This window comes from Pteropus vampyrus, unplaced genomic scaffold (genome assembly GCF_000151845.1).
Source record: "Pteropus vampyrus isolate Shadow unplaced genomic scaffold, Pvam_2.0 Scaffold36, whole genome shotgun sequence".
Lineage (NCBI taxonomy): Eukaryota > Metazoa > Chordata > Mammalia > Chiroptera > Pteropodidae > Pteropus > Pteropus vampyrus.
In genome coordinates, this window is record NW_011888817.1 from 5,757,111 (window position 1) to 5,784,177 (window position 27,067).

Sequence of the window (27,067 nt, forward strand, 5' to 3'; positions counted from 1 at the left end):
TTTTCTCTCTATGGATTTTCCTGTTTTAGACATCTCATGTAAATAGAATCATGCAATATATAGCTTTTTTGTACCTGCATTCACTTAGCATGATGTTTTCAAGATTCATCTGTGATGTAACATGAATTGGTACTTCATTCCTTTTTTTGGCCAAATACCAACCATTACATTATATGGATATACCACATTTTATTTATCCGCTCATCAGTTGATGGACATTTTGATTGTTCTCACTTTTTGGTATTGTGAATAATGCTGCTATGAACATTTGTGTACAAGTTTTTATATAGACATATATTTTCAGTTCCCCTGGGTATATACCTAAGAATGGAATTGCTGGGTCATATGGTAACTCTTATGTTTAATTTTTTGAGGAACTGCCCAACTATTTTTCAAAATGACAGTGCCATTTTGTATTCCTACTAGGAATGTATAAGAGCTCCAATTTCTCCATATCCTCACTTATTATCTGTCTTTTTTATTATAGCCATCTTAGTGGGTATGATATGATATTGTGGTTTTGACTGCATTTCCCTAATGACTAATAAGTGTTGAGCATCTTTTTATGTGCTTATTGGCCATTTGATATCTTCTTTGGAGAAATGTCTATTCAGATCCTTTGCCTATTTTTATATATCTTTTTATTGTTGAGTTACAAGTGTTCTTTATGAATTGTAGACAGTTGACCCTTATCAAATGTGATTTGAAATTTTTTTTCTTCCTATATGTGAGTTCTCTTTTCACTTTCTTCCTTAATATACAAAACTTTTTTATTTCAATAGAGTCCAAATTATCTTTTTTTTTCTTTTGTCACTTATGCTTTTGGTGTCATATTTAAGAAACAGTTGCCTAATCCAAGGTCACAAAGATTTTCACCTATGTTTTCTTCTAAAAGTTTTATAGTTTTGGATGTTATATGTAGATCTTTGATCTATTTTGAGCTGATTTTTATACATGGTGTGAGGTAGCAGTCCAACTTCATTCTTCTACATGTGGATATCCAGTTGTCCAGCACCATTTGTCGAAAAGACTATTCTCTCCCCCACTGAACTCTTAGCACTCTTGTTGTAAATCAGTTGACATAAATGTAAGGATTTATTTATGAACTCTCAACTTTATTTAATTTATCTAAATGTCTATCCTTGTGTTAGGACCATGCTGTTTTGATTACTGTGGCTTTGTAGTAAGTTTTAAAATTGGGAAGTATGAGTCTTTCAACTTTTTCTTTTTCAAGATTGTTTTGGCTGTTCTGGTCCCTTGCATTTACATATGAGTTTTAGGGTCAGCTTGTGAATTTCTGCAGAGGAAGCAGATGGAATTTTGATAGGAAATAGGTTGAATCTATTGCCACCTATTTCTATAAATAAAATTTTGTTGGAACACAGCTACATTCATTCATTTATGTATTATTTATGGCTGTCTTGATGATTCAACAGCAAAATTGAGTGGTTGTAACAGTTCATATGCCTGCAAAGCATAAAATATTTACTATCTGGCTCTTTACAGAAAAAATGCCAACCTCTACTTGAGATGATGGAGTAAATTTATGCTCTGAAGCACCAGAGGGCAAACTAGGAGTCATTCATTAATTCACTCATACATTCAAGCAAATACTGAGTGCCTACAATTTGCCAGGAATGTCCTAAAGTCTGGGAGATGAATACAGCAGTGAATAAGACCAACACAGTTCCTGGCCTCATGAAGCTTCTTGCTGTGGCCTGTAAGACACCCTTAGAATCTGGCGTCTACTCACCTCCCTGAGCTCATCATGCCTTACTCTGCCCCCTTCATCACTATGCTCTAGCCACATGGGCCTTCATTCTGTTTCTTCATATCAAGCCTATCCCTCCCTACCTTTGTACTTGTTCTTCCCTATGCCTGGCATGCTTTTCCTTCCAGTCTCTGTTACTTAGTATTCCGATTTTACCTCAAACATCGCTTCATCAGAGAGGCTTTCCCTGACCACAATATCTAAAGAATAGCCCATCTCCATGTTTATTTTTTCTTTGTCACCACCACTAGCGTTCTCTGTCTTATTTGCCACAATAGCCTGTGCATGTATGAATGCCTAGCATACGGTATGTGCTCAAATAAAAAGACCGAATGAATAAAAATGGAATGAATAAAGAGAATTTTCAGGGATAAAGAGCAGGTATAGGCTCAGTATAAGGAAAAACTTCCAAATATGAATTATGTTGACTTGCCCCACGATACTTAGATTCTTAGGTAAAACATATTGAAGTTGAAATACATTTTAAATCACTCCTTTTTATGACTTCTAAGAGGATTTTTCCTTCCCCAGTAATCATAGTTCACGTCATGCTGTACTATAAGTCTTGAATTATCATGGTGCAATGGAAAGAATATATTTGGATTTGATTTCCAATTCCTCCACTCAACAAAGTGACCAGAGTGCTTTGCAAATATTGATTCATTTCTCACAACAGCCCTGTATGAGATTATGTATAATTATTATCTCCTTTTTCACAGATGTAGAGCCTGAGGCACAGAGAGGTTAAAGAACTCGCTCAAGGAAACACAGCTTGTACACATGAAACCACAGTTACTGTACTTTATGGACACTTTATAACAGATTTTCAAGGGTAATTATGTAAAGCACTTAGGACAAGTCCTGACATATAGTAAGCTAAGTTTTAGTTATTCTTAGCTATTACTATTCCGTGTAGTAATTATTAGGCACATTAAAACTTGAGAAACCATTGAACTACATTAAAGAAGCAACAAAAGGAAAGATTTTTATGGCAATTTCTGGATATTCATATCATTCTGCCTTTAAGATAACTATCACATTGTTAAGTGAATGGAGGGTGAATTCTCAAGTTTTGTTTTCCTTCAGGACTTGCTCCATTCTGTTATATGACACCTATGTAAATCTAATACAGGGTAATAAACATATATTGTAAAGTTTAAGTGAATTGATATAAGTGAAAGCTTAGCACTTCCTCCGACATTTAATAGGTGCTCAATTAATGTTTTCTAGATTGTAATCCAAACCTTGCTTGTTCAGACTCAATCACACTGTTAAGGAGTTATAGAGAAGCACATAGCCAGCTGCTTCCCGTATTTCCTAGCTGGCATTTCTTGTGCAGGCTCCACTGAATATCTCTATAACTTTCATGCTCTTGACACTGACCTTTTAAGTTTGTTTAGTCTAAAGCCTGAAATTCCTATCTTGTAGGATACCTCTATCTTTCCTCTGTTATGGTAGAACTTCGTCTCATGTTGCCATAGACATGGACCTATCTTTGTTTATCCTACTATTTATTCCCTTTCCTCCCAGTACCTTATATATAAAATGGGTGTTGAATAAGTGAATTGTCTGGTCAGAACTTAGGGTAGCAATTTAATAGCTGCAGAAATAACCCTTTTGAAAAAGTACATAAATAGAAAGGAATCCAGTTGTTCAAGATGCGTACCCATCGTGAGTGTCCTAGCCATGTGGAAGGGTCTTTGACAGCAGGGTCTGGAAAGAACACACAGGTTTGCAAGAGAAGATACCTGAGGACTGGTTTCAGGGAGCCAGCATTTACCAAAGCTCTGTGAGGACGGTAGATGTGTCTGTCAGACTCACTCTCCGAGCCCAGTACAATACTGGCAGGCACATAGCAGAGATTTTAAGTTTTAAGACAGCCTGGAATTTAAAAAGGCAGTGTGACATCATGGTTAAGAGCCAAGCTCTAGAATCTGTCAGACATGAGTTCACATTCTGGCTATACTGTTTACACAATATGGGGTGTTAACCTTCTCCTCATCTAAAAAATGAGGATAGTAATGGTGTTTCCATCACCAGCCAGTTGTAAAGATTGACTAAAAGCATATATGAAGGGCACAATTTTGTCCCTGGTCCCTGGTAAGATAGCACTTAGTATACGTTAGCTACCATCGTTGTTAACCTTTTTCTCTTTTTTTATTGAGGCATGACTTACATAAAAATAAAGTGCATAAGTCTCAAGTACTGAGTGAGATGAGTTTTGACACTTGTGTAGCTACTACGCACAAGATAGGAAATACTGCCATCACCCTAGAAAGTTCGCATGATGCCCTAACAGTCAACCCTCCCACCTCAGAGCAAACACTTTTTGCCTTCTGTCTCCATAGATTAGTTTTGCCTGTTCTTATACTCCGTGTAAATAGAATTGTATAGTATATATTTTTGTGTGTTTGGCTTCTTTTGCTTAGCATGTATTTTGAGTTTCATCTGTGTTTTTGCCCATATCTATAGTTCTTTCCTTTTTATTACTGAGTAGTGATACACTCTATGGACATATTACATTTTGTTTATCCATTCTGTTGACGACCATTTAGGTTATTTCCAGTTTGGGGCTTTTAAAACTAAAGCATCTATGGATATTCTTATTACCAGTTTTTTGTATGGACAAATGTTTTCATTTCCCTCGAGTGAATACCTAGGAATAGAATTACTGGGTCATAGGGTCGGTACAAGCTTACCTTATGAAACGGCCAAACAATTCTCTAAGGTGATAGTAGCAATGAGATCTCTTTTTAATATAGATGGGAACAGGGTGGCATTTGAGGTAGTTCAGAATAGCCAAAGACTTTTGTAGTCATATTAACCTGGGTTCCTATCTGGGTTCTGGTGTTTACTATTTGTGTGACTCTGGGTAAGTTACTTAATACCTGAGATTTGGTCTTAACCTGTAAAAAGGGAGTGATAATGAGATCACGTATATTAATATCTAGTATTCGACCTAGCAGTGGAATGCTAAGGTGGGGACAGTAGTGCAGGCTAAAGGGGGTACATAGTCTGTAAAGAATTTAGAAGCAATAATAAAACCAACTGAAAGTCCACTTGCTTTTTATCATTATTATAATTCTACACAGTGTCAGTGATAAAATGCTTCTCTCTGCCTCCTCCCCCTACACCATGCTTCCTAGCAAATTTTAGGGACTTACAAGACGTAGTAATTATAATGAATATTCAGTGAAATAAAGCAGGAACTAAGAGTTAGGTTGTACTTCGGACCTTCAGTGAGATTTGGAGCTTTTATTGCAGCCCCTCTCTGCACGCTTCGCTTCCTCCGGGTCCCTGGTGTGCAAGGCTCACTCTAGGTGGAAACGTTCCCAGGATTCCGGGGAGGCACACAGAGGTCTGTCCTCTCCAGGAGCCATCTCTAAACAGTCGCTCCTCGCGATTGCTTAAAAGTTTGAGGTTTTCTCTCCTTTTTTACCCACTTTTAAATTCTGATATGTCATAGGCATATTTTCTTCCATTATATTCTTCAACATAATTATAAATCACATACCTATATCTAAGCCAGCCTTACTTATCAAAGCCAAAATCACTCCTCTTAAACATTCTAGTCCTTGTAAAGTAGCTTCACAAACATATGTTCTAAATTATAAAGCATTTTATTGATATTTTGTGTCCACACAGTTGACCCTTGAACAAAATGACAATAGTAATGGTATTAAGGGTGCCAACCCCTCACACAGTCAAAAACCTGTGTATAACTTTTGACTCTCCCCAAAATTAATGACCCTCGGTATTTGTGGTTGATTGGTTCCAAGACCCCTCACAGAGACCCAAATCCACAGATATTCAAGTCCCCTACATAAAATGGCGTAGATCAGTGCATACAGTCGGCCGTCCCCATCCATGGACTCCCAACCACAGATCAAAAGCAGTACGGGTATTTATTGATTTTACTTACTAGATTACCAGCTTATTATAAAAGGATATAATTCAGAGACATCCATATAGAAGAGATGCAGAGGGCAAGGTATGTGAGAAGGGGCCTGGAGCTTCCATGCCCTCTCTGAGCATGCCACTCTCCCCAAATCTTCCCGGGTTTACCAACCCAGAAGTTCTCTGAACCCCATCCTTTTGGGTTTTTATGGAAGCTTCATTACATAGGCATGATTCATTACATCATTGGCCATTGGTGATCTGTTCAACCTCCCCAGAGGTCAGGTGGCCCTCCAATGATGCTGTCGGCTCCCCTGGCAGCCAGCCCCCATCCTTAGGTTCTTTCCCAAAATCACTTCATTGATAAACTCAGGTGTGGTTGAAAGGTTTTTGCTCTGAATAGCAAGACACTTTTATCATTCTTATCACTTAGGAAATAAGGATGTTAGGAGCTCTGTGCCAGAAACGGGGATGGAGACCAAATATCTATATATCTTATTATAAATCATATCACAGCAGATTACTTAACCTCTCTGAGCATTGTTTTTCTTATCAATGAAATGAGTAATGATACCTGTTTCTTAAACAAGATAATAGATATACAGTGCTATGTTAGTTCCCTATTGCTGCCATAACAAGTTACCACAAACTTAGTAGCTTAAAATACTGCAAATTTATTACCTGACAGTTCTGTAGATCAGAAGTCTAACAGGGGTCTCACCAGGCTGAAAGCAAGGTCTTGACAGGGCTGTGTCGCAGTTCCCAGCTTCTAGAAACTGCTGCATTTCTTGGCTCATGACCCCCTTCTTCCACCTTCAGAGCCAGCAGATCAAGTCTCTTTCACACCTACATCTCTCTGTTCTCTGCAGCCAAGAAAGCTCTGATTTTAGGGATGTGTGTGATTATATTGAGCCCACCTGGATAATCTGGGATAATCTTCCCATCTCAAGGACCTTAACCTTAATCACATCTACAAAGTCTCTTTTGCCACCTAACACAACATATTCGTAGATTGCAAAGGACCAGGTCATAGACATCTGCAGGTGCCGTTGTTCTGCCTACCACAAGTGCCTAGCTCTTAGTAAGCCCTCAATAAGCAGCAGAAGTTCAAGGCCCTTGGTACTCTGGAAAATTGCACACTGCAGATGTGACCCCCAGGCACAAGTAACTTGCAGCCTGGTGAGAAAATGAGAGGGCTGAGGTCAGAAATGATTCAGACCCAGGAAGAGTGACCCAAGCCATGAGTGGGCTTTCAGCCAAGTTCCATGGGAAAGTGAAAGGGTTCAGGTCACCGAGTGATCTGACAAGTTTGAACAGAGTAAATGTGTCAGTAATGTAAATGATTGCAGAACCTGGAAGGAAAAGAGGCGCAACCCAGGTGAGAATCTTTGTAGGACAAAAGGTAGGAGGGAAGAAGGCAGAGGAAAGGCCTTTTCTGACTAGACAGTTCACGGAATTAGATTTATTCATATCTCTCGATTCTTCCCATTAGTCCCATTGGACTCATTTGTTCACTTATGCAACAGATATGTGCCTTGGGGATACAATGAACACAATACATGCAGCCTGCTTTCTCAGAGCTCAGTTTGGTAAAGCAAATGACCATGTCAACACCAAGACATAGTACAGTGTGACATTAGGAGCCCGAAGGAAGGGTATGCTTTCCTCTCAAATTTACACGACAGGAAAGGCATCTTCAAGTGCCTTTAAACGGATTGGCTCACTTAAGTGGAAGTCCAGAAGGAGAGGAGGCTTCTGGGTTGGTCACTCTGGTCACTCTGGCTCCATTTTTCTATGACTCCCTTGGCCAGGCTTTCCTCTCTACGGTGATTTCACTCTCAGGTTGGCTTCCCTCATGGTGGTAATCCAGGTGTCACATCAGCACACCCAGCATCCAGAGGAAGAAGGACATCTTCTTCATAGACTCTCTCCTGAGGATGAGAAAACTCCTTTTCTAGAAGCTCCCAGCCGCTATCCCCCTTGCATCTAATTGGGGTCACTGGCTCATTTTTGAGTCAATCCCTGTGCCCAAGTGAATGTCATGTCCACTTTGGCTTGGGCTAAGTTTCTGAACCTGTCACTGTGGGAAGAACAATGGATTTACACTTTCTGAAAAACATGGTCTGATTTGAAGCAAGGAGATAATTAAACGAAAATCAAAGTGCCCTTAGGATTGAGAGAACAGAACAGGACAGTATGTAGGAATGTCTGCTGCCCTGTTTTCTCCTTCTCCCAGGTCAGACTCGTTTCTGCCACTTCATACCTTCCGCTTTTCGTGGATTGTTTCCTCGTAACTCAAGCTTTGCCATGATTTCTCTGTGTGTGTGTTTTCAGATTTATCTGTTAACTGCCTCACTCTGTCCATGTTTCTCAATTCAAATCCCCAAGCTCAAGACTCTGGCCCAATTTTCCTTACTATCCCAGGCTTCACTTACTGAAAGTAAGTTCCAGAATATCAGGGACTTTGATTTGGACACTGCTGTACCCCCAGCATCTGAACAGTACCTGGCATGCAGTGAGTGCTCGATAAGTTAAATAGATGCCAAATGAATGAAAGATCAGCCTCTAGTTAGTTAGCTGCCCTTCGGTCAGATGCTCCTCTGGGAAGATTTTCTGTGGCTGAGGGGATGTCCCTTACAGAGATCACTGACGTGTCCCTTCTGCTGGTAGAAGCAGAAATTTGTTTGGATCTCACTTCTGTTACTATTTTCTGAACTTCGGTTTACTTTTCTGTAAAATGGAATCTGTGGAACCTGCTCTTTATGATTCAGGGGTGTTCAGTATCAAGTGAGATCATGAGTATGAAAATACTTAATGTATTGTCAGATTCCAGGCAGTTTCATTCAATTCTGGTCACTCACATGCACCCAGAAACATTGATGACGGAAAGGTGAGTTTACCTGTTCAGGTTCACTTCTTGGCGTCGAATGCCCCAGGAGAACTTCTAATGGCTCTTTTCTTGTCTCTTTCCATTTGTTCCCCCAGGGTCACTCAGGATGTGTCAACTGTCTGGAGTGGAATGAGAAAGGAGAGTAAGTATGAGCTAGAGCATTCAAGGGGTCCTGGAGGAGGGCGTAGGGAGGCTGGGAGAAGGGGATTTCCTTCTTCTTCGTAGATCTAGGGGAAAGAGTGGGCCCACAGGAAAAGAGACTGCCACTCTCTGCTATGACCTTAAGTTTAGTCCATCATTTTCAACACACAGTTAAACAACGAAGCCCAAATAGATGGAAGGTTGGATGACCGACCGTCCAAATCTTGTTTGTTTGTTTGTTTGTTTTTGATAAGCTAATTCAAAGTTCAGGAATAATGGGAAATTCTCAGGACTAAATAGAAGAGAATCAATTAACATTTACAAGATAGCCTTAAATTCTATGACATCTACTGTTTTTCTTTTTCTTTTTTTAGGCGAGGCAACCCTTGGTTGACCTCACAGATTGCAAGGACCTGGTCAACTTACAATCCCTTATTTTTTATTTTTTTATTTTTTACACCTGCAGCACTTGGTCTTCCTAGGTGGTCTCCCGTCCAAGTACTAACCAGGCCCAACCCTGCTTAGCTTCCAAGATCAGACGGGATCGGGCTTGTTCAGGGTGAAATGACCGTAGACTGACATCTACTGTTTTTCAAGTTCTGTATGGCCTAATTCCTTAGCATCTGGGAATGTGGGTAGGAGAAAGGGGCCCACAAACTTGAGAGGTCTGAACCCCTCACTCTGCTTGCAGCTTGCTGGCCTCTGGTTCTGATGACCAGCACACAATCGTGTGGGACCCGCTGCACCACAAGAAGCTGCTCTCCATGCATACGGGACACACTGCAAACATCTTCTCTGTCAAGGTGAGCAGGATAAGCCACAGAGCAAGTGAACAGGGTGATTGGGCTGTGCTCATGGTCATGTTTGCACGTGTGTGTCCCATGTACCCCCTGGAGTCACAGACAGCTTTGTGATCTGAGCATCTAGTGGTGATTCCTGAAACGCCATCTCTTTTCCATACTCTACTTCCTCTCTCAGGGCCAAGAGGCCAGCTCTAGATGAGTTATATTTATGTGAGTGGTGATGGTGGGAGGTATGGTTCTAAGAAGGAATTTAGATGGCAGGCATACCTGTGTGACACCTGTATCTGCCTCTTGGAACTGTGTGAACTAGGCAAATCACCTGATCTCTCTGACCCTGTTTGCTCATCTATAAAATAGAAGTAGCTAAGGAAAATCCCTCAGATTCATGAATAAACGAATAAATACATCATTTAAAAAAGGAAGTAGCAATCCACAGGGTTTATGTTACAGTTCAATGAGATGATTGATTTAAAAAGCACCTAGCACAGGTGCTTTTAGCTGTTCTACCTTTTGTAGGAAATGGGTCTGCTCATTTGTTGGTGGAGGGGAGTTGAGCTGAGGAGAGGTGAGAAGGGGACTTACAAGTGTCTTCAGACCTCTGAAGACCTATTATGTGAAAGTGACATGAAACTTGTCCCTTTTGGTCCCAGGGAACAGACCTAGGACTAGTGGCTATAAGTCCACAGAAGCAAATATGGTCCTGATGAAGGAGAGAATTTTCTGATGCTTAGAGCAATTTGGAAAAGGTAGAATGGGCCCTCTGAGGATGTAGTAAGTGAACTAGCTCTGAGGTATTCTGCTTGCTGGGAACTTTATCTGCCAGGTTTAAGGTTGGAGGAAATGACCTTTAAGGATCTTTCCAGCTCTGAAATCCTATAATGGATGTATGTGAGAGTGAGGCTGTCCTTTAGAAAGCCTCACTAATCTAAGAAATATTTTCCTAATTAATATCAAGAGGAATTACAAGATACCTGAAGAAGAATGCAGATTTAGGAGCTCAAAATTACTTATTTCCCTAAACCCTACTTTTTTTCCCAGACTTCGATTCTCATCTCCTGTCCCAGGAACCAATCCTAGATGAATTTCTGTGAGTTTAGAGACAGAACAATGCTGATTTGCCTCTTGCGTGGCAAACAGAGACCGCTTTCTGCGGCCCAGTTTGAGTCTGTGGGGTCAGATCTGGGGAAGGGACCTAAGCCATCAGTTTGGTTATCATAGAGCACAAAACATTGAGTTCAGAGACCGGAATTTAACAGTGGCCTTGCTATTCTCTAGTAGTAAGACCTTCAGCAAGGCACTTTTATTCACAGACCTTCAGCCTCCTCTTCCGTTAAAAAAAACATGTGGAAAAGAATTCCTCTCTCTTTTGGTAGTAAAACACTAGATACACTTATTTAACCCGCGAGCTCCCCCTGGTGGCAGCTACGGGGTGCGCTGAGTATGACGGCAGCCACAGTTCTTCCCAAGGGTTTGCCTGTTTATTTCTTTTGTGCATGGAGTACATGCTATCTCCAGACAGGATTAAAGACTACTAATTGTCCCTATAAATTATTAAATTACATCTGTTTCATCTAGCCCTTGTCCTGGTGGGCCATTAGAGAAGTGTACGTGGGAAGAGTGAATTGCGGCTCTTGCGTGAACATTTAAGTCAAGTGGAACTTTGGTGGTTTAAGTGCAGAATAATGCTCCCCACTCCCAGCCCCTATTCAGCCTTGTCATGAGTTGAGAGAAACTTTCGAATTAAGAAAAAAAGGTAATTTAGTCTTTTGAATTTAAGGAAGAAAATTAGAACCCAACACCACACCCAAATATATTTCTTCTAAATTAGGTGATAGAATACCATACTTTTAAAAAATTATTATTCAAAGCTATGTTTGTGGTTGTTTTGTTCCCATCATATGTCATCTAGAGTATCTTGTTCTTGACCTCATAAGAATGGTGGGCTTCTCATTCTTTTTAATAACCGCATAGAGATGTAGCCTCTTGGTGATCAGCCCTTCCCCAAGGTCTGACATTTGAGCCATTTCCAGCATTTGTCATCAAAACGAGTGCTGCTCCGAGCATTTATACACAGGTCTTTTTTTTCTTTTAGAATTATTTCTCAGAATAGAAGTTTTGGGTCAAAAGATAGAAATAGTTTTGATCTTTTCTACCTATTGCCAGATTGTTCTCTGGAAATACATGAACCAATTTAAAACACTCACTCCCTTAAAACACTGAAATTCCTTGTTACTTTAAGATTAATTTATTACTTAACCCCCAGGTTATTAAATAGTGGTCATGAGACCGTATGGCATGTGGTAGTCAGACAGTCGAGTTTGAACACAATCCTCCTGAATATTAGTGCCAAACCTCAATTTTTAATGGGGTTATTTCAAGTATCAGTAAGATAGAGTACCTGCCCTGGTGCCCAGCACACGGTAGATGCTTAGTAAATGGTAGCAGCTGTGATTATCATCTACTCAGCTCTTATCTGGGGGAGAATCAGGGAAGATTTTCTTAGGTCGTCGCACCCGTTGTAGGTCGGGACTGCTCTGGCAAAATAAATGTGTAAGTCCCGATTTGGGCCTTTAGACCTGTGGACCGAAGCTCGAGAGCCAAAGTTGTCTTGGTGGGCTGTCTTGGATGGGCTCGTTTTCTTATCTGATATGGAGAGGGAAAGAGGGCGCCGAGGTCCAGGCCAGTCTCCTTCCGTGGCTGACCTGACCCCCAGCACCCACCAATCTCTTCTTCAATCTCTCCGGAGCAGTTCCTGCCTCATGCCGGGGACCGAATCTTGATCACGGGTGCAGCTGACTCCAAGGTGCACGTCCACGACCTGACAGTAAAGGAGACGATCCACATGTTTGGAGACCACACAAATCGGGTGAAACGCATCGCCACGGCGCCCATGTGGCCCAACACATTCTGGAGTGCTGCTGAGGATGGGCTTATCCGGTAAGGGCCTGAGGCATCTGTGGGGCCTATGTCTTCTGCTGCATGCTGGCTCCCCCTCCCATCGCCCGCCCCACTGCCTTCCACAGGCCTGGCTCCTTCCCTCCGGCAGAGTTCCAGCCTCACCAGCGTGCCGAGGGTGGTGGCCTGTGGACAGGCTCAGCTGGGAACAGGTGCTTACCCTGCTCTCCAGGCCAGCCTTTTCTCGCCGCCTCAGAAGCGCATTCCACCTCCTCTGGGCTCGCGCCGCTGTTCCCCAACCTGGTTTTCTCTCTCCACAGTGCTCTGCGTCCGCCTCTTTCTCACCCCAAGGAGACCTGTTTAAGAGCCACTTTCTTTGACCATCCTGTCCTCCCCCGTTACTCTTTGCCTCAGTGCTCTATTGTATCCTCTGTCACTCTAATCGTCATCTGTAGTTATTTTATTTACTTGTTGGTTTACCTTTTTTGTCTGTGTCCGTCACTGAATAGTAAACTCTCTCAGAGCACCTCCATGTCTGTCTTGTCCTTGGGTTGTGTGCCTAGAGCCCACACGGTGCCTGGCATGGAGAGGCACTTGATAGATTCCTCTGGAACAGTTTATCAGTAGACATATGCCTGTAAGGGGGAAAGCCAGCCAGAAGTGGCAAAGTGGGCTGTCCGCTTTTCCAATGGCCAGTATTGTCACACCTTCACCTCTACTCTTCATTCTAAAATGATCTCATTGCCCATTTTTAACTCTTCTCTTCAGATGTAACCTTTTTCCTTGTCTTCCCAACCTGCTTTAACTGCCTCCCTTAAGAGTCTATAGGACTTTGTGTCCTCTTCCCTGTTACAAAGGAGAGGTATCTAAATCATGTATGAACTACATGTAACAGTGGTTAGAAGCAGGGCACTGAGTCAGACAGACCTGGGGACAAGTCCTACCTGTCACTCAGTGTTTGACTGGGGCAAATCACTTCAGCCCCAAATCTCAGTTTCCTCATCTATAAAATGGGAATTACAGTGTCTCCATTGTTGGCCTGAGCATTGAAATTGAGATAGCGCCTGTAAAACTTAGCATAATACAGTAAGTCCTCACTTAACATCATTGATAGGTTCTGCGAATTTAAGTGAAACATCATATAATGAAAACAGTTTTACCATGGGCTGATATAAACAAGAGTTAAGTTCCCGTGGCATCTCACCAACGTTATGATGAAACAATGTCGAACGACGAGAAGACATTATTTGAGGAGCTGCTGTCCTTAGAAGACAGAAAGCACCGAGCTGTAGTCGTATAACCTCAGGAAGCTGTCCCAGCTCCGCACTTACCAGCAGCGTCGTCCCAGGCGGGTTATTTAGCTTCTTTGAGTGTCAGTGTTCTAATGGCACCTAGGGATGGTGTGAGGGTTTAATGGGACAATACTCGGGAACAATACTGGACACAAAGCAATTTCTCACTAAGTGTTAGTAATCACTAGTAATAGTACTGTAGCAATAATACTGACATCTGTTTTTTTTTTTCAAGGGTACAGTAGTATCTACCTTAAGGAATTATGTTAGAATAAAACTGAATGTGTGAGAAGCCTGCTAACAAGAGGCCTGGCACACAGTGGGCACTAAAGAAATGGGAGTGGTTTTAGACATTCTTATTATTTACAGGTCCAAAGCCCCTCCCAGTCCCCCGTGCATAACAAGGCCTTGGCTTCTCCCCGCCTTCCACACAAGGACCCGGCCCAGGCTCCTTACTCTGTCCTCTCTCACAGCCAGTATGACCTTCGGGAGAACAGCAAACACTCGGAGGTGCTGATCGACCTGACAGAGTACTGCGGCCAGCTGGTGGAGGCCAAGTGCCTCACTGTCAACCCCCAGGACAACAACTGCCTGGCGGTAGGGGCCAGTGGGCCCTTCGTGAGGCTCTATGACATTCGCATGATCCATAACCACAGGTATGAGCAGCTCGGCCTCCTGTGGGCAAGTCCCTGGGACTCTGCTGCCCGTTCCCTCATTGCCATGCCCTCTTCTTTTTGAGGTGGGTTTTTAAATTTTTCTGATTTAAAACAACAACAACAACTTTAATTCATGCTTATTTTGGAAATATGAAAAGTGCAATTTAAAAATTACCCATAATCCATCACTGGAAAGACATCACTATAGTATTTTCCACTTGTTCTTTTATTATGAGTGTTAGTATAGAGTTTTAATGTTGTATGTGTAATTTCTTTTCTGTACATGTAATTTTATTTCATTCTTTTCTTTTTTAAACAAAAGTAGAATATACTTAAAACCTCCACAAAAGTCCCAGACCTGAGTGGCATCGCCAGCCTGGGTTTTAAATGGACTCCTTGGACAGGCGCAGGAACGCCTGACCTGCTTTACTTGCATTCACGGGCTTGGCCGACCACTGCTGCTCCTCACATACTGCGTGACTTGGATTAGTCCTTGAGCCTTGAGCCAAGTAAGATGAGGATAGTAGGATGGTCATGAGGACCAAGACAGTTGGCAGGACCTACTTGTAAAGTCCTGTAATATACATATCCACAGCTGCCTAGTTGGTGGACCTTTGGGGTCGCCAAGGTGAAGAAGAAAGGTACCTGCTATATCTCCCAGGGAAACAAACTTAGGTTTTCCTCTAGGAAGTGTGGTCTGGGCTAGCCAGGGGTCGTGCCAGGTGCCGTAACCTATATGGTTTGCCTTTCCACCAGAAAAAGCATGAAGCAGAGCCCTTCGGCAGGTGTGCACACCTTCTGTGACCGGCAGAAGCCCCTTCCGGATGGTGCAGCCCAGTATTACGTAGCAGGTAGGGCTCAGCCCGGCTTTGGCCCCAAACTCTTGGCTGGGTAGTGGCTCTCTCTGGGGCAGTGCAGGCAGGCAGTGCGGCCCAGCGATCAAGACTAAAGGTTTTAGAGCCAGACAGATCTAGGCTTTCATTCTGACTGCCGTTAACCAGCCATCATGGGACCTTTGGCAAATGACTTACCCTCGATGAGTCTTAATTTCTTTTCTGTAAAATGGGGTTGTAATGACTGACTGAGATAAAGCATATAAAGCAGTTGACCCAGCACATACAGTAAGGGTTCAATACTTGTAGCTGTTTTTATGATGAAGATGATTGCTGTCATCATTGATATGGCTGATTTCACAACTCCCTGCCCCTTTTGGGGGGTACCAGGAGCCTCACACTAGAGTAACTGGGCTGTTCTCTGCAGGTCACCTGCCAGTAAAGCTGCCTGACTACAACAACCGCCTGAGAGTGCTGGTTGCCACCTATGTGACCTTCAGCCCCAATGGCACAGAGCTGCTGGTCAACATGGGAGGGGAGCAGGTATGTATGGCTCCCCAAATCGACTCTGCGCCCCCGACCCCATATCCAGCAACCAGTGTACTTCATGTCCACTGCCATGAGGCAGACAAGAAGCCTGTTGTAAATGACATTATAGTGAGATGTGGGAATGGCGTGACATCACTGGCCTTCCCAGAGAGGTGCCCTGGCCTGGTCTTTTTCTTGAGCATAAGTTTCAGAACAGATGTGTCTTCAAATGCTAACCTTCTGTTTACTAGCTGTGTGCACTGTGACAAGTCTCTTCATTTTTCTGGGCCTTGGTCTCCTCATCTGCAGATCCTGAGGCTCAGAGCACACAGCCAGGCTTTGGGATGTGTTCTTTGAGAATGGCAGGTTGCTAAACCTTCTGTTTGCATGTTCTCAGTCAGGAGATGTATTAAGTCTGGCATAAATTAATTCTACAAACACTCACTGAGCACGTACTTTGGGACTAGCATTATCATAAACATGAGGGAGAGAAATGCAAAATATAATCTGTCTCAGGTTAACGGGGAAAACATGACAAGTGAAGCAGTTGGTGGCATTACAAGGTAAGGTGTGATTTTTGTACAAAAGAAATCGAATGGAGAATAGGTGAGCACTTGAGATCAGAATAGGGCTCTGGCTTCAGATTGCTGAGCCATCGCCTGGCCTGAAGTGGAGAGGCAGTCTAGCAGAGTGGCTCAGAGCCAGACAGACTTGGTTTTGGGTCCTGGCTGTGCCACATGCTGCTTTTGTGGCCCCAGGTAAATTAAACTCTGAACGTACACTTCTCCATCTTTAAAGGGGGTGATGATAATAATACCTCTTCATGGGGTGTTCTCTAGGATGAAATGAGATAAGTCACATAAAACACTAAGCAGAATTCCTGGAGCAAAGAATTCAATAACTGTTAAGTAATGATAATGTTTACTGAGGGAAGTAACCAGCTGTGTTATTTTAGGCAAATTGCTTCTCTTTGAGGCCTCAGTTTTCCCACCTGTAAAATGAGACATTTTGCTTTGTGACCTCTGAGGACTTTTTCAACTAAACATGTGATTCTGACTAATGAGAGTATTTCAGGCCGTCCACCCTGAGGGTCAGGAACTGGGAATATTTTCCTGCCCGAGGTTTGCGCCATAGAAACCTTTCCTGGCCTCACTCAGTAGTTCCCTGCTCAACTGTTCCTGAGAGCCAGCCAGGCCTTGCTCAGCCACATTTTTACCTCACAGCCTCCATCTCTTTTCTTGACCCCTCCACTCCAGGTCTATTTGTTTGATCTGACTTATAAGCAGCGGCCGTACACCTTCCTCTTGCCTAGAAAATGCCACTCCTCAGGGGGTAAGTTCTCCCTTAGGGTGTCACTGCTGGGGAGCTTGGGTTTTGGCCACCTCTGCTGAGAAATCTGCCCCTTCCCTTGGGCTGAGGCTGTAATCCTACAGAAGGAATAGTTTCTCTGAAATACACTGTACAGTAAGGACGATAACAATAGGTCACAGCCCTTTTCACTCCCCTCTGAAGAAGTAGGTTCTTTCCAGGGCTTGGCTCTTGAGGACCTGAAGTAGTTGCCCTTACCGTCCCGCACCAGTCTCTTCATTGACTTCTTCCCCGGGGCCTCAATTTGATTTCACATCTCCTCACCCCCAGCTCCCACCCCCAGCCCCAGCTAAGGGTAAAGCCAAGTTGAAACTGTGTCCCTCTTCAGCCAGCAGAGGGCGCACAGGCTTTTCTTTATGCCCTTGCCTGCTGGTCTGCCAGAACTTGCTTTCTGGGAATGGATCTCACTCACCCTGGGCGGAGGGCCCCACAGTGGAACCATCAGACCCTGTAATGGAAGCTGGAGGGCTGCCGAGGAGAAGTGAGGACCTCTTCCTGAGTTGTTCCTGTTCCTTTCTTCCCATTCCCTGCCAGAAGTTCAGAATGGCAAGATGTCCACCAACGGTGTGTCCAATGGTGTATCCAACGGCCTGCACCTTCACAGCAATGGCTTCCGGCTGCCAGAGAGCAGGGCGCACGTCAGGTGAGGCCAGCCTCACTTGTCCAGCCCTCCCGAACTCAGTTACACCTTGTGGACTGGAGGGAGGGCATGGCTTACAGATCTTGTTCCTGACCCCGCCCACGCACACACCCCAGAGTCAGGGGGCAAAGGGGTTCTGGAAGGGTGGCTAGTGGTCCCAATGCCGCTCCTACCTGGTATGACTCCAGTCCAGGACAGCTTCATGTCCACCTCTCTGCTGCTTCACTGGCTCAGAATATCTGCAACTGTACCCATTACCTACCATGGTAAACTAGGCCTAAGATAGAAATGGTCCCCTCTTCTAGATGACAATGCAGATCCCAGGGGCCAAGAAAACCTGGGTGACCCTCAGGCAGGGCTACAAACTTCCCGAGGGGCTGCTCTGACCTTCGGCTGGCCTGACTTGGCTCTGCTTCCCCCATAGCCCCCAGGTAGAGCTGCCCCCATACCTGGAGCGTGTGAAACAGCAAGCCAATGAGGCTTTTGCCTGCCAGCAGTGGACCCAGGCCATTCAGCTTTACAGCAAGGCTGTGCAGAGAGCCCCTCACAATGCCATGCTCTATGGAAACCGAGCTGCTGCCTATATGAAGCGCAAGTGGTAAGTGGGCCTGGGCCAGGGCGAGGGATGAAGGCATTGGGCTGGATGGAGCCAGGTTGCTGAGGCATCCGGGGAGGGCAGCAGTAACATCCTGCAGCCTCTTAAGGCTTCTTCCATCCAGGCCTCTCTTCCCCACCTCCAGGCTGGTGGTGGGCAGGTGCCTAACCCATGAGTCAGGAAGCCTCAAGCACCAAGGAAGCTCGCAGTTACATGGAACATGGTGCTTTGTTATAAAGTGCTGCGGCCCCTGGGGAGCTAGGAATTGAGAGAATGGTTAATCCCAACTGTTGAAGAATTGGGCCTTCAGTTGGATTTTGAAGGAGCAGCAGAATCTTGCTAGATGGAAACAAAGCATTTGGTGAATTCACTTAGTATTTGTTTGAAATGTTCCTATAGCTCCTCGACCTTGGGGAGTGCTTTCCTGTGCTCTTAGACTCTTTGGGCCAGGCACAAACAAGATGCCAAAGATCTGAAGCTAGCTGTATGTCATGCTGGGTTGCAGTAGCTAGTGGTAAAGGAGTGGGTTCATATCCCGAAGAACCTTTATCTTTGGGGAACATCAGGGCCCCCAGCCCTTCTGCCTGCAGCACCAGCAGGCAAGCAGACAAGCAGACCCCATCCCCCAGCTAGGGCCAGGACTAGAGATGGATAGAGCTGGGCCCACAGCCATTTCTGCTCCGTCTGGCATCCGTCGGCTCTGCCCAGACAGACAGGCCAGCTGGTGTGCCATCGTCTGGCTGCAACTAGGCAGGCCAGAGAGGGAAGCTTAAGAAAGCCACCCAAGTCAGCAGGATGGTGGATGGGGGTTTGGAAAGATGCTGCCCCCACAGGCCTTAGCTCAGGCATCAGGAGTTTGCCAAGGGCTCAGATGGCAGCCTAACCTGGGAGATGACCGTTTGGGGGCCATCCTGAGATCTTTCCCCTCTCTGTCCCAGCTGTTGGGTGGGTCCTTGTCCAGGCCCTAGGCTGAGAGCTGTTTCATTTAGCATTCTTGCTAAGAGAGGCTGATGAATTCTCATAGAGTGCCGTTGACATATTCTCTGAGTTCCTACTATGCGCTAAGTACTAGGGACACCAGGTTCTTCACTCTTGAGTTCCTGTGCTCCAGAGTGCCCAGCCTCTGGACAAGGGATAGAGACATAGACATGGTTCATCATCAGAGGGACAGGAAGCACAGTAGGTCTTTGAATGGTAAGGTGAAGTGCCATCCATTCAAAGAAAAGTTTGGTTGCTGTCGCTTGGGATCAATCACAGAAGCATCAGGAAGATGTGGTTCTGAATGGGCTTTAAGAGTGGGCAGGCCTAGACAAGGAGATGAAAAAGAGGAGGGCACTGTGGGGGAAGGACATTCCCAGGGAGATGAAATGGTGTGAACAAAGGCGTGGAGGTGGGGGAGTGACTGAAGAGCTTGTTTGCAGAACAACAAATCCATTTGGCTGGAGCAGGGGGTTCGGGAAGGGACTGGCAGGAGATGAGTCTGTGAGGTAGCCTGGGGCCGGCCTGGGAAGGACTTGGAATGCAGAGCGGTGGCAGCGTTTTGGCCTCGATTCAGCGGATGATGGGCAGCTACTGAGGAGTTTTAAGCAGGAGAGGGATGTGCTGAGGGCTGTCCTTTCAGGGAGATTGATCTGGCAATGAGTCTGGATGGGTGAGCCCTGGGGCCAGCCTGCTCCCTCCTCTTCTCCACATGCCTGCCAGTGACCCCTAGAATGTCACATTCTGTCCCAGGCCAGTCTCCCCAGGGCTGCCATCTGCTCTTGGATGCAGTGGGAGCTGTCACCCTCTGGCTCCTGGCTGGTCTCTGGTCCGGCTCTCCCCAGGAGCTCTGAGGGGCACCTTGCAGGCGGTAATTGGGTGTCCAAACGGCGCCTACTCCCTCGTCACAGCCACTCGTTCTGACACAGGCCACGCCATGGAAGCGCTCTGTCTCCTGCCTGTCCCCACACTGGCTGAGCTGCTTGTTCCTGGTCTGAGCATGGCTGCTCCAAGGGCTGGATGCTCCCTCTGAGTGCTGTAGGCGAGGAAGGAGGGTCAGTAGGACATTTTTCATGTCGGACCTTCTTTGGCCCTGTGCAGGAGGGGTGTGAGCTGTGCCCTGGCGGAAGGGCCACCAGCTCTGGGGAGTGCTGCTTGGCACAGTGGGTCTTAACCCAGCAGGAAAAAAAAAAAAACCAGTTCCCAAAGGAGAAGTGGCTCCTGTGACCAATCTGGCTCTCCATATGAGAGGTGGGAAGCGGTCCGTGGGTTCTGGGCGAGTGTGTACCTTATACTCTGGCACAGGGTGGGAGAAGGAGGGCCTCCTCCTTTGACCCCGTCCCCACTTACTCCCCCACAGGAAAACGTTCCCACTTCCCTTCATCCCTGCTTCAGGAGGTTGGAGAAGTGAGTGGGGACGATTTGGAGCTCCTGGCGTGCATGCCCCCCCTCACCAGCAGCTTCCAGAGAGCTGACTCGCCAGTCTGTCAGGCCCCATCCTCCAGCCCCGGGAGGTAGAGGCCACAGCTGCTGTGGATCAGTCAGCCAGGACAGAGGGGGGTCTGGCTGAGGGCTTGCTGCCTGCTGGTCAGACCCTGAGTCCCCAGCCTGGCACTTCTGGCTTCCCCCGACCACAGAACTGTCCTTGAAGGCCCCCTGCCTTGGAAATGGCTTTGAAGGCCAGTCAGGGGGGATTTGAGGAGGTGGATGGAGAAAGAGAGAAGGAAGGCTCGGGGAGCCTGAGGCGGGCAAGATGCCAGGCCTTCTGCTGCAGAGCTGCGGGTGCTTGGGGTGAGCGCATACACAGTTGCACTCTGTGTCCGGCAGAGGGCAGCCTGACACTGGTTTTTGCCACACACCCACCTCCTGCCCCACACCCAAGACCTCAGGGTTCCTAGCTTGCATCCTTAACATACTCTACCTCCTGGAGAGCGAGGCCTGGGTTGAGCCAGGAGTCCCCTTATCCCCCAGTACCCTGATTCTGAGTTCTGTCGGAGGTGGGCTGGGGTGGCCACAGGAAGTGGAGACTGAGTGGGGATTCCTTGCTTGCCATGTGGCCCCACCTCCAAGCCATACTCTCCTGTCTTCTCAGGGATGGTGACCACTACGATGCCCTGAGGGACTGCCTCAAGGCCATCTCCCTAAACCCATGCCATCTGAAGGCACATTTCCGCTTGGCCCGCTGCCTCTTTGAGCTCAAGTACGTGGCCGAGGCCCTGGAGTGCCTGGATGACTTCAAAGGGAAGTTTCCGGAGCAGGCCCACAGCAGCGCTTGTGATGCGTTGGGCCGTGACATCACGGCCGCCCTCTTCTCCAAAAACGATGGTGGTGAGTAGGCACTGAGAAGGAGACGCTGTCACTCTTTCTATTTGAGGTGCTTCATGACATTCTGGAGAGAACATAGTTCCGGGATTGGAGAGGCCTGGGTTCCAGTGCTGATTCAGAATCACGTGACCCTGAAACAGTCACTTGGTCTCTCGGAGACTTGGTTTTCTGGTCTGAGAAGGAGGGATGATAGCACCTCGCATTCAGAGTTTCTGTTGAGGGTTATCAGTAGCCCGTGTGCCCGGGACTCAGGGCACAAATAAGCAGAACCCAGTCAGGCCGTGTGGCTCGCAGGGTATTCTCACCCCTCGCAGACAGGGCGTGTCAGTGGGGAGCAGCCACCGGGAGTTGTGCTTGTTCCGTTGGCATGCTTGCGGCACAGGGCAGTAGAAATGCCTTGGGTACTGGGTGTGGAGCCTCAGGTTCCAGTCTCAGCTCTGCCATGTGGTAACCATGCGACTTTGGGCAAAGCACAGCCTCTCTGAACCCACTGCCTTGCCTGTGCAGAGAGCATCCAGAGCCCTGCCCAGCTCACCTCGGTAGCTTTGGAGAACAAGCTGAGTGATTATAGTGCGGTCTATAAACTGGAGGCAGACGTGGACTCCCACCTCTCTCCTTTGCAATTTACCACCCATGCGATTGATTCATTTGTTCAAAGTTATCAAGCACCTACCATGTGCCAGGTCTGTGCCGAGTCCTGGGAATACAGCTGTGAACAAGTCAGATGGGATTTCCGTATTCATGGAGTTTACACCCTAGCGAAGGAACCAAGTGATGAAAGAAAAACAAAGAGCATGACAAGTGCCGCGGGGACCTCGTACGGTGCGGGTGTGTGGGGGAGGGCTTGACGGCAGTCTTGAGGAAGACACATTTAAGCTGAGATCTCAAGGATGAGGAGGAAGAGTTAACGAAATACAAAGTGTAGCTGTGGGAGGTGGAGTCCCTGGCATAGGGACCTTTGCGAAGGCTGGAAGCAGGCAGGAACAAGGCGCTTTTAAGGCACTGGGAAAACTGATGTGGTTTTACCTGAGGCCCTTAACCCGTCAGGGCCTTGGCCGGGATCCACGGAAACTGGTCTTCCAGAGAGGAAGGGCCTGGGCCTTACTGCCTCCAGAGCAATGGATCCCTTGGTAGTGCTTTGCCCTCCCCTCCCTTCCTCTCACTTCTACAGAGACAGACCTTGGGTCTGCACATCCTTGGGGCTTCCAGACATTATTCAAGGACCTGAGCCAAGGCCTTCAGGGCATCAGAGAGTTTCCTCTTGAATATCCTCATGAGCTGGGCCCAAAGATACTTCTCCCCCACAGCTATTCCCAGCTCTCCAGGGTAGCAGTAGAGGCAAGTAGCCATACGTAGCTAGTACGTGGGCTGAAAACAGAGTCAGGGGCGGGGGAAAGATGGGGGAGGGGAAAGAGGGACCGGACCCTCACCTCTCCTTGCTCTCTGCCCCCAGAGGAGAAGAAGGGAGCTGGTGGTGGCGGCGGCCCAGTCCGCCTTCGCAGCACGAGCCGCAAGGATTCCATCTCAGAGGATGAGATGGTGCTGCGGGAGCGAAGCTACGACTACCAGTTCCGCTACTGCGGCCACTGCAACACCACCACGGACATCAAGGAGGCCAATTTCTTTGGCAGGTCCGAGGCCCTGAAGAGGAGGGCACAGCCTGGTTGGCAGCAGGAGGTTGGGGGGTGCGGGGGCATAATGCTTTTAGAAAAGTCTCAAATCCCAGCTCTGCCTCTGTACCCTTGGGCAAACGGCTTCACTTCTGGGGGCCTCAGTTTTTTCATCTCTGAAATGAAACCAGCCACCCCCACTCATGGAGCCATAACGAGGACTAATGAGGTAATCCATAAAAGCATCCAGCGCAGTACCTGGACTGTTTCGTCATCCCCCCCCATCCCGCCCCCACCTCCTCTGACCCTGTGTCTCCATGTGCCGGAGCTTGGTTTCTTCATCTGGGTGCTTGGAGCTTTCCTCTGCTGGACGCATGAGGCAAGGGTCCTCAGAAGCCGGCAGTCTTGGCACACCTAGTGTGTGTACAGAACTGTGCCCTACGTGCCTAAGGGACAGGGCCCGTGTCTCCGACACCATCACCCCCACCCCCCCAACCCCCCGCCCCAACCCTCCCTTGTAGATGTCGAACTTTCTTTGGGTCGGTAAGACACGTGAACGTGGATTGAGAATCTCTCCACCAAGATCCCCCTAAATGTCATCGGTGTGTGAGGGCAGATGTGCTGTAGGATTTGGGGGTCTGAATCCAGGAAGGCTAGGACCACTGAGCGAAGGCTTAGACAAGGGTGTTCCCAGAGACCTGAGATACACAAGAGCCAATCTGGCACCCAGGGAGCTCAGGGTGTGCTTTGGGGGTGAGTGTCTTAGAGGGACCCAGGCAGTGCCTGACCCGGAATTTAAGAGAACGGTCAAACAGTGACCACAGCTCTGTAATGTGAAGACCACTGCCGAGTCAACTGGAGTCACCTGGAGACCCCTGAGTGTGGGAGGCTGAGTGGTTCCAGATTTTTCTGCTCCCCCTTGCCCTAAGCCACACAGCCTCTGCTTGAGGCTGTCGGGCAGTACCCCACCTGACCTCCCTGCCCTTTGCCCCCCTGCCAGCAACGCTCAGTACATCGTCAGTGGCTCTGACGATGGCTCCTTCTTCATCTGGGAAAAGGAGACCACCAACCTGGTCCGCGTGCTCCAGGGGGACGAGTCCATCGTCAACTGCCTGCAGCCACACCCCAGCTACTGCTTCCTAGCCACCAGTGGCATCGACCCAGTTGTGCGGCTCTGGAATCCCCGGCCAGAGGTGAGGGTGCAGATGAGGTGGCAGAAGCCAGACAGGGAGGAGGATAGGGGCGGACCCTGCACAGGGCCTCCAGCCCAGCCTGTGAGCATCTGGGAGGGACATGAGTCCCACGGAGGGTTGAAGCTGCTAACGTGAGCTGCTAACGAGCTCTCACTTGAGGGCCCGAGACTATGTCAAGGCTGGAGCCGTCATGTTCTGAAAGTTCCAAGTGCAGTGGGCCATTTTGGGGACAAGAGTTGGCTTCTGCCTTCAAGGGGCTTCTTTTAAGCAAGCTATGAAGATGCATCTCATACAGGACACAGTAACCAAGGACAGGGGTGCAGGAAGGCAAGCAGGGAACCTGACCAGCTCTAGCACAGGGAATGAGAACGGGGCCTCAGGCTCCCTAGGTCCCCTGCCCCTCTGTGGTGTGCACCCCAGAAGCTGTGCAGAGGCTGGTCCCTCTGTCACATGGAAAGTATGCCGGCTTTGGAGTCTGGTGGGCTGAAATTTGAATCTGGTCCCTTCACTCACTGCCTAAGAGACTTAACCATCTCCAACTCAGGTTTTTATCATCTCTACATTGGATTATAAAAGGTTGCTTTGAGGACCAAAGAAGTGATACCTGTGAAGTGTTTGGTCCACAGGGACATAGGACAGTGGAGTCCCTTCCTCTCCCAGGGTGGGTAACCAGGTGGGCCAGCCCGAGGCCTCCTGTGCCCTCTGCCCCACCTCCTCCCTCTTCCCAGATGGCAAAACAGAAGGCAAGGGGTGTATCTAATTCCAAAGGCAATTTGCTGCAAATTTTAAAGAGAGCGCCTACAGGGCCCTTCCTTGAGGGATGAGGGAAAGAAGGATAAAGGAATGACTGTTGGGAGCGGCAACAGCTGACAGTGGGGTGGGGGGAGTTGTGTGTGCACCCCCCACCGCAGGTATCCAGTATGCGTGCCCCACATAGGCTGGTGTGTGCCCTCCGTCACATATGTGCATGTATGTATTCCCTACGTACAGGTCCTGATGACCTGGTATGTGCCCATCATTTTTCAAGTGTAGGCCCCCCCATATATATACCCTGGTGTGTGTATCCCCCTAATTATCTATGCTAGCATGTGCAAGTATGTATCCCACTATGTTGTGTCCCCTCCCAATATGTATTATCACATGGGGCCCCCCATATATATAACCCATGTGGCATGTGGTTCCCCAACATGTCATGTGTGTGTGTCCCATACATATCCCAGTACGTGTTCCCTCTATCCTTGTACACATATGGACAAACCGATATAAACCCACACACGTCCTGTGTGCACAGCCCCCTCCACGTTTGTAGTTCCCTCCGTGCGTGTCCCCTGCACATGTGTCCCTTCCCCCACAGAGCGAAGACCTCACAGGCCGAGTCGTGGAAGACATGGAGGGCGCTTCGCAGGCCAACCAGCGGCGCATGAACGCAGACCCACTGGAGGTGATGCTGCTCAACATGGGCTACCGGATCACGGGCCTGAGCAGCGGGGGCGCTGGGGCCTCTGACGACGAGGACAGCTCCGAGGGCCAGGTTCAGTGCCGGCCCAGCTAGACGCTCCTGGCCTCGTCCCCAGCCCCTCGTACCGGCCGGACCCTCCACCCTGGGCAGGAGGTCAGGGGGTTCTGTTTTGGTTTGTCTTCCCCCCACCTCATTTTTTTTCATTTCCCGTTTTGTTTGTTAGTTTGGCATTGGGGGTGGGGGTTGCTACAACTCGCTGGCTTTCAGACTTTTAGGCAGATTGCCCCTTGACTGACCCCAGCCCTGAGCAGAAGAACAGGAGGGGAAGCCCCTCCGCATGCCCCCCACCTCCTGCTTCCAGGTCCCCGAAGGGCTCTGGCCTGCCCCCGTGGGGAGGCAAGGGTTGAAGCTGTCCTCAAGGACTGCCCTACCCTTCAGTTTGCAGCAGGAAGGGGAGTGGAACTCCCAGTCCAAAGGGCTAGCCTTGACCTGTGGCTACTCTTGACCTGTGACTGGCAAGGCTAGCTCCCCTGTGCTCTTCAGGGAAGGTTCTGAAAAAGGCTGGAGTCCCACCCTCCCTCCAAAGCCACTGTGTCGGGGTGGAAGCAGAAGGAAGGATGGGCGCCCTGGAGTGGCCAGGCCAGGCCAGGCCAGGCCACTGCCTGGTTGCGGTGGAGCATCCTCACCCTGAACTTGCTCTTCCTGGTCACCTCTGGGGGCTCAGCCTCTCCCAAGGGTGCTGGCAGAAGGTGGGGCACCGCACCGTACCCCACCCACCCATGCCAGCCCTTCCGGACTACGGACTACGGCCACTCTCCTTTCTCAGGCGCTCCTGGCCTCACTGTGACCTTTCTGCCAGAGCTCCCAGCCAGGCCTGCTCTTGCTGAGGTGGCGCTCCCTGCTAAGGGCCCTTCTCGCCCTTTCTGCCCTCCTACTCACCCACATGCAGAGCCGCCACAAAGACCAAAGAAGTGATGGCTTTTCTCTGTCCCCTGCTGCTCTGGGGGGAGGAGGGTGAGTCTCCTGAGCCACTTAGATGGGAAAGTCCCTAACTCAGCCCCCTCCCTCCTCAGCAGCCCCAAGCTTTACACTGGATGCAGCGGTCACCCCACCAGTCACCAAGCCTCCCCCTCTCTGCCCCCGTAACTCTCAGCTCAGGAGCTGCTCCTGGTAGTCGGTTCATCATCCCCCCC

General features: G+C 47.8%; 1 protein-coding gene and 1 pseudogene across 2 annotated transcripts in view; one reads left to right on the forward strand and one right to left on the reverse strand.

Annotated features, from left to right (window-relative positions):
* WDTC1 (WD and tetratricopeptide repeats 1) overlaps positions 1–27,061 on the forward strand; it is a 60,185-nt gene extending 33,124 nt beyond the window's left edge. Inside the window, exons 4-16 of one of the 2 annotated variants that reach the window (XM_011357686.2) lie at positions 8,654–8,700; positions 9,391–9,502; positions 12,252–12,439; positions 14,163–14,345; positions 15,102–15,196; positions 15,606–15,721; positions 16,963–17,038; positions 17,612–17,717; positions 18,139–18,312; positions 21,380–21,615; positions 23,066–23,243; positions 24,223–24,415; positions 25,770–27,061. In XM_011357686.2, the coding sequence (XP_011355988.1) occupies positions 8,654–8,700; positions 9,391–9,502; positions 12,252–12,439; positions 14,163–14,345; positions 15,102–15,196; positions 15,606–15,721; positions 16,963–17,038; positions 17,612–17,717; positions 18,139–18,312; positions 21,380–21,615; positions 23,066–23,243; positions 24,223–24,415; positions 25,770–25,967 (1,902 nt within the window). In that variant the 3' untranslated portion in view covers positions 25,968–27,061. Of the gene's footprint in view, positions 1–8,653; positions 8,701–9,390; positions 9,503–12,251; positions 12,440–14,162; positions 14,346–15,101; positions 15,197–15,605; positions 15,722–16,962; positions 17,039–17,608; positions 17,718–18,138; positions 18,313–21,379; positions 21,616–23,065; positions 23,244–24,222; positions 24,416–25,769 lie in introns of both variants that reach the window. The other variant, XM_011357685.2, reaches the window with a different exon arrangement.
* On the reverse strand, positions 9,157–9,275 carry LOC111738231 (annotated as a pseudogene).
* Positions 27,062–27,067: the final 6 nt, after the last annotated feature.